The sequence below is a fragment of the Geospiza fortis genome, unplaced genomic scaffold (genome assembly GCF_000277835.1).
Source record: "Geospiza fortis unplaced genomic scaffold, GeoFor_1.0 scaffold112, whole genome shotgun sequence".
Lineage (NCBI taxonomy): Eukaryota > Metazoa > Chordata > Aves > Passeriformes > Thraupidae > Geospiza > Geospiza fortis.
Genome location: NW_005054298.1, coordinates 25,461,249 through 25,468,637, shown reverse-complemented (window position 1 = coordinate 25,468,637; position 7,389 = coordinate 25,461,249). Strand labels below are relative to the sequence as shown.

Sequence of the window (7,389 nt, the reverse complement as noted above, 5' to 3'; positions counted from 1 at the left end):
GGCTGCAGCCGCACCGGGCCCGCCGGGCCCCGCCCGGACCCGTCCGCCCCAGCTCAGCGCTCGGTTCGCCAGCAGCGCCGGGTCTGGGACCGAGGGCCCTCAGCGGCGTGTTGTGGTAGTGAGGATCACCAGCCCCTTCGCCTGGCTCCGCACGCGTTTCTACTACCTGCTCATCCGCCTCTACTTCGACCACGAATTCAGCATCGAGGAGTTCACGCGGGGAGCCAAGCAGGTGAGCGGGCCGGGGGCCTCGGGGCGAGGAGCGCGGCCGGCCTGAGGGGAAGGGTCCTGCTGACCCTCCCCACGGGCTGCCGGCGCAGCCCCTGGTTCTATAATTTCGTGGAATTATAGAACCAGGTAGGCTGGAGACGATTTCGGAGATAGTCACAGATTCACAGAACAGGTGAGGTAGGAATGGGCTGCAGTGGGTCATCTGCTCCATCGTCCCTGCTCCTGCAAGGTCGTCCTAGAGCACATGGCTCTGGATTGTGTCCAGACAGGTCTAGAATGTCTGCAGTGAGGGACACTCCACAACCTCTGTGCAGTCTGTTCCAGTGCTTGGTCACACTCACAGTAAAGAAGTCCTTCCTTGTGTTCAGGTGGAACTTCCTGTGCATCAGTTTCTGCCCATTGCCTCTCATCCTGTTGCTTGGCACCACCAAGCACACCCTGGTCCATACTCGTGGCACTCCCCCCCTTTAAATATTTAAAACACATTGATGAGGTCCCTCTCAGCCATCTCTTCTTTGGCTGAACAAGTCCCATAAGCTTTTCCTGGAGGAGAGATGCTCCAGTTCCCAATCCTTGCTGCTGGACCCACTCCAGGAGCTCTGTGTCTGTGTTGTATGTTGAGTCCAACATGTCACCAAACACCACTTCATCAACCAGTTTCTGCCATCAGTGCCATGTCCAGTCTTTCCTTAAACACCTCCAGGGATGACAATTCCACCATCTCCCTGGACAGGTCATTTCAATGTTTGACAACTTTTCCATGAAGAAATTCCTCCTGATGTCCAACCTGATGTTGTTATGTGTGGACATCATAGCACAAATGTGCTCCTGTGTGTAAAATACATGGAGTTCCCCCCTGCTGGCTTCAAGCACTACCCTTCAAGGCAAATGATATAAGCAGGGCTCTACTTTCCTTCAGGAATTTCTTGTTTTCCCAGATTCCATTAAAATGAACTGGTTAAGCCATCCCCCAAAGTAGCATGAAGGAAGGTGCTTTCAAATGTTGTAGAGACTTTAAGGAGCAGTGTGTCTCCTCTTAGCAGGTTTTCCTGAAGTGATCAAGCTTAGACAGGCATAGAGCTGGTGTATATATATATTTATTTTTCCAAATTTATGAGCCCAGGAAGCCTTGTCAACAGAATGTGTCAGACAGGTAAGTATCTCTAAGCTAGTCATATGAAAATCACAGAGTTATCTGTTGGGAAACTTTTTATTATTATGTTTACTTTTACCAAAAAAAAAAAAGCCGGCTCAAAACAACACATCAGGAGATAGAATGTTAAAATGATTAGGTTCAATTCAGGAGAGGAAAAAACCCACAACAAATAATATGACACATGTGTGGAACCACCTGTTTTACCTTGGCCTGTTTTTTTTGGGGGGGGTTTTGTTTTGGTGTTTGTTTGTTTTTACTTGGTGTAGAGTCCTAAATACACTGTCCTTCACAAGTGCACTACTTGAATATGTAGATGCATAATTGTATGTAAATATGCCTGCAAAATTGAGGGGAGAAAGGAGAGCTGAGCTTCCTGAAGTCTAGAGACTAAACCAGATTTTAAAAGAAAATTTGTAAATTGCAGCATCAGTTTTGACTGAAACCAGAAGATGAATGGGAAAAGAGGGCAGGGGAACAAAATATCTACAGGGAAAGACATAGACTATTTGAATTATCAAAATGAGTAAAAGCAACGTGCAAAATACTGCAAAGCTTTTTTTTCTTTTGTTAACTATGAATTCACCTGGAAGCTTTGATGTTTTAAATAAGAAATCAAAAAGAACTCGTATGCTTTTATCAATTCATGAAATCACTCTTGTAATGCTGAAGGGATTACATTTCAATTGGGATACCCTCTGCAAGTGTTGCAATCTTAGATCATGGAATATTTGGGTAGCTTGTCATATACTTATAGATTTGTCTGAAAAATAAGCCAACCTAGAGTTACTTGTTCACATTTGGGTTTTGTTTCTGTTGTATTTTGTAGGCCTTTTCTGTTGTTTCAAAGCTGCTGTCTCAGCGTAAACTTGACCTGCTGGAAGAACTTGTATCAGCAGAGGTAAATGCTTTCCATGTCCTATCCTAGCAGTTGATTGTCTGTTACAAAGTTTACATGGATGAATTCAGCCTGTCATTATCTACAAGTTGCCAGTTTGGTTTAATTTGGGAAAAACAGCGTAATGCGACATAGGGCGGGCAATTTTTTGTCTTTCAGCTTTTTTTGTGTTTCATTTCAAGGCATGAAACTTAATTTGAAGTTATTGTACTTAAAACCCAATACAATATATTTTAGCTGTTGAGCATAAGGACCAAATGCCAGAAGGATTGCTGGTGTACCAGGAAGGATGGAAAGGCAGTGGGCTCTGAATGGCAGGTGGAATTGTGTGTCTCTAGGCGTAGGCAGGTGGCTGATGCGGACTCAGTCTGTGCACCAGAATTCACGTGAAGAAGGAAACTGGTTTGTGCTCATCCCTGCTGCACTGATACATTCCCACCCCCATCAGATCATAGAGCTGATTACTGGTTTTGGCTGGAAGGCCTCAGTTTTGTGTCATGGTCTCAGGGATGTGACTGACCTGGTTGAACATCAGTACTGTGTTTTCTGTGTTTTTATGAATTTTTAATTGCTGAAGTTGTCTTGGCCTTCCCAGGGCATGGAGGTAACAGATGCATCAGAGTCCAGTGGAGGAGACACTCCAGGTCTCTGTCTGCCTTGTTACAGGATGTCAGCGTGGCCTGTCCTATTGCCACCCATGCCTTTGCAGCAAAAACTCTGGTGCTGTTCTAGTGCATCCCCTCTGAACAGTCTTGCCTCCTCTCTCTGAACAGAGATAGCAATAAAACGTGAGTTTGTTTCTTGCAGTTGTTCTGAAAGGGCATCTCCTCTGCTTCCTCTTGAAAGAACTTGCTCTGGTTGCTGCAAATTTTTCAGGTTTCCATTGATGCAGAGATTTCATGTGAGCCAAAGATGTAGGAGATGAGGCTGTGATCCCAGGCTACTTTGTCATTTCTTTAGCCAGTGAATTTTGTACCTGCAAAATGTACTAGAAATCAATGTCTCCTTGTGAAGATTGCCTCTTGCTTCCATGTAACCTCTGCATTTGTTTGTTATTCAAAAATGGTAGATCAAGTTAGGGTAAAAAGATGAGTATTAGTTAAAAATAAGTTCTGCAGTTTCATCCTTTCTTGTGACTTGACTTTCTCATGTGGTGTTTGGGGTGCTACCTCTGTGCAGTTTTTGCACCCCACCATTTTCTACTTACACAGCTGTGTGGATCATAGGACACTTAGATAATATGGATGTGAGTGTCAAAAGGTCATTAATTACCAGGGGAACAATTTTCAGTCAGGTCTGATTTGCAAGTGTTTAAACTTTTTCTAAATGAGTGTGGATCACAAAATGGCAAAGATAAACTCATTGGTAATGAAACTGATTTTCAAGGAAATTTGTGAGAGATAGCTAAAAGATACTGAATCCCAAGCTTAGGAACCTGCACACAGCAAGAATTCAGCAGTGAGAAGGCAGAGTGTGACTGTGGAGCAAGCTTCACTGGGCTCTTCTGGGCTCACATGGCTTGTGTTGCTGCTGCTGTTTTGACAGTACCTTTTTTAAACATTTTTTAAGGTGCTTGGTTTTCATTTGTTTTGAGCAGTAAATGGAGCTTCTTCAGTGCTGCTGAATTAGGGTTTAGGAATGCCCAAACCTCCCAGTGCTTTTTCACTTTAGCTGTTATATGTGTTAGACAAATGTTTTAGCAATACAGCTCATTTTATTAACTGCAGTAGAAATAGATTGTTACTTACATTTCCTAATGAAAAACTAAGTGACAGTTTTTCTGAATTTAGGTGCTTCAGGTGCTGAAGGAAAAGATTTCTTTGCTCCCTGACAGCCACAGGGATGCTTTAGCAGCTGACATTGATGCAATCATGTACACAACAGAAGGAGATGTTCGCATTTACTATGATGATGATGGTATGTTTAGAATCCTAAAACATTTCAGCAGTGAGCAGTCTTATTTCCTGGTTTTGCTACTAAACAGACATTTTTTCATGCAGATGTGGTTTTGAGTACTGTTTCTCATCCCTTGTTTCTCAGTTTGTAATTCATCCATATAAAATTTCTTGATTTCCTTTTTAATCGGAGATGGAGATTATTGTTAATACATCATGGTACTGTTTTGACTTCTGTTTGGGTTTTGCTTATTCTCCTTCTTTTGTACAGAATTTTATGCTATTAGTCCTCAGTAATGTGGGACTAAATTATTCAAAAACAATTATTGTAATATATGCTGAAAGCTGTTTGCTTCAACAATGAAAATGCATCCTGCATTGCATCCTGCAAGAATAGTGAAGGCTGGATAATGAAGTAAATTTGGCTGGTTTAGTCTTTCTGTCATGAAATACACTTTGTTCTAAGACTCCTTGATTGGTTTGGGTTTTTTTAAGCTCATGCTGAGCTCAGACAAGTTTTCTTTTGGTTGGATACCAGCATTGTGTGCTCTGTTAACTATCAGACACAGTGGAGATGATATGTGGATCTAACCCCGGGTCTTCAGTTGAGCACTTCAAGTTGTCAGACTCAGCATTTTCCCTGGTTTGGGATATAGGAATTTCTTTTTCCCCTCTTAGGTTGCTCCCATGTTTGAACTACTCTGCATACATTTGTTGTTTCAGTAGTTAGCTTTGGAATTTGTGGGAACCAGCTTTTTTAATGCCGTTTCATTATATACACTGTCACACCACACTCATGATAAAATACATATTTTTTTACAGAGTGTATTTTTATTACTGTAAACAGCATGAGTACAGCATAAAATAGCTTTATCATTCATTATTCTATCCTGTATTCTTTATGGCTGAAGTCAGCTGTCCTTCCAGGGTCTCACTAGAATATATGCCAGGTAGCAAATAGGAGCATTTGACTCATGAGATCTAACTTAAGTTTTGATTTATTTCCAACAGGCAGAAAGTTTGTTAGCATCCTGATGTGCTTCTGGTATCTGAATGGTGCTAATCTACCTGACGAAGTACCAGGTGAAGCCAAAGTCTTCCAGATTGTGTTTGGAGATGAAAACACAAAAGAAAAGAAACATCTTTTAACAGCTAACTATGAGTAAGCTTGCTCGTCCCTTTCTTTTCCCGTGGCCATGAGGTACCTGTGGGGTAGGCAGTTCTGCAAGCACTCCCACTGTGCCACTGCAGAACCCACTGGTTTTAATTAACTCTGATTCTAATCTAAGTTAATTCTCATCCAGCTTTTCAGTTTTGGTTTTAGGGCAATTTTTTTAAAATGCCCCTAACATAATTATGTGTTTTCCTTGTTTCTGGGTTGGTATTAATGAGAACTCTTCTTCTGTAAGGAAGAGCAGTATTTGGAGCACTGAATGAGATTTCTGATCCTCAAAGGACACATTAGGAAGATGGATTTTCATAGGAATGCTTATAAATAATGTCTGTGTTGGTGCACTGATGTTGGATCACTGCAGAAAATGTCTATACAGTTGCAAAATGTATTGAAATAAGATTCTCAGAAGCTGGGAGAAGTGAGGATTTTTGTGTGACAAATGCGGTATGAGCAAGGATTTCTACACCCACATTTGAAATTGAAAACACGGAGTCTAGGTTATAAGGAGCTCTGAAACAAAGGTAACACTTATGAGGAGACCAGTGCTTTTTGCCTGGATAGATTGTTGTGGATCCATCCATTAGCTGAATTCAGCATCTTCCTTAGAGTTGGAGGTTTCTGAGGTTCCATTAACCTTGAGAGCCTTCCCTTTAAACCTAAATATCTTCCCAATCCCACTTTGCAGGAGTGGATTTGCACAGGATTGCAAAGCAGTGATATTATACTGCTCTTGTCCATGACATGCAGATCATTTGAGAACATGAGAATTCAGCTTGAAGCTCACACTTGTCTTTAGATAGGAGAGACTCAGTGCTACTATTAATTCAATCTTTGATGTAGTTCTGAAAATGTATTACCTTGTAAACTACACTTCAGGAAAGAGGAAAATTTTCAAGTAAAATATGGAGCACATGATTTCGCTTCACTTACCATCCCATTAAATGAGACCCTTTATTTACAGATCAAGATCTATAAAGCTTTACTCATATTTCTGCTGTGAAAGCTGAGTGTTTTCTTGATATCAGGGTCTTTACAGTTGCTGCTTGATCCTGTCTGTGGGATCTGAATCAAAATGCTCTGAAGTCAGTGAATTCTGTTTCTTACTATTGAAATAATTTTTATCTTCCAGTTTGGGGCATAAGCATTAAAGTTTAAGTAGCTTTCACAGCAATAAGTTTGAAGTAAAATATGTCTTCATGATGCCCTGTCATATTAGTGGCTCCTTAAGGTCAAGTAAATCTTAACAACTCTTCCCTTATTATCTTTCCCTTTTCAGGTTCCAAAGGGAGTTTACAGAAGGAGCAAAACCAGACTGGACTATTACACGGATTGAACATCCAAGGCTATTAGAATAAATGCCTTCTTACAGCCTTTTTGTGTACCACTGTAATTGTTTTGATGTAACAAATACCAGGCTTTTTTGGGTCTTTTTTTGGGATGAATTTTCTATGTATGATTTCCAAAAATTCTTTCTGAAGCTTGCACTGTGCTGCAGTGTTACAGCAAAGCCTTTTCCCTGGAACAGGCTGGTAGAAATTAAATTGGTTCCAGTGCTCATCCAAGGCATTTAGACAGCACAGTTTCATTCAGACAGGTGTAATGGATATGTCAATTTCTTACATTCTGACAAGAAATGGTACTATTTGAAAATAAACAACACTTAAATGACTGATGGCCTTTCTGAGTTACTTTCCTATGTTTCTTTTTTTTTCCCTAGGGACTGTACAATATATAACTGAATAATATGCAAGATGAAATAGAAGTAGATGGACTTCTTAGCTTGTCTAGCCTCAGCAGTTCATTTTGAGGTAATCTTGCTTTTGAATATATTTGAGGTTAAGAAAGTTAGAGCTGCTATTAGTATTTGCTACAGGATTGCAGAAAGAAAAAGCTTTTAGCATTGCACTGGGGAAATGGATCAAACAGATATAGATGCCTTGGAAAATTAAAAAAAAAGCCATTCCTTTCAATTCAATAATATATAGGCAATTCCAAGTTTAGAGAATTATGGAAGAAAAATCAGTTGAAAACATGAATT

At 40.7% G+C, this 7,389-nt stretch overlaps 1 protein-coding gene across 1 annotated transcript; it reads left to right on the top strand.

Annotated features, from left to right (window-relative positions):
- Nucleotides 1-4: 4 nt before the first annotated feature.
- On the top strand, nucleotides 5-7,020 carry MAIP1 (matrix AAA peptidase interacting protein 1; the record flags this gene model as incomplete). The annotated part of the gene is made up of 5 exons (XM_031058723.1): nucleotides 5-232; nucleotides 2,214-2,285; nucleotides 4,073-4,199; nucleotides 5,189-5,339; nucleotides 6,628-7,020. Coding segments are annotated over 5 exons (657 nt in total), but the record flags the coding sequence as incomplete, so codon positions are not given.
- Nucleotides 7,021-7,389: the final 369 nt, after the last annotated feature.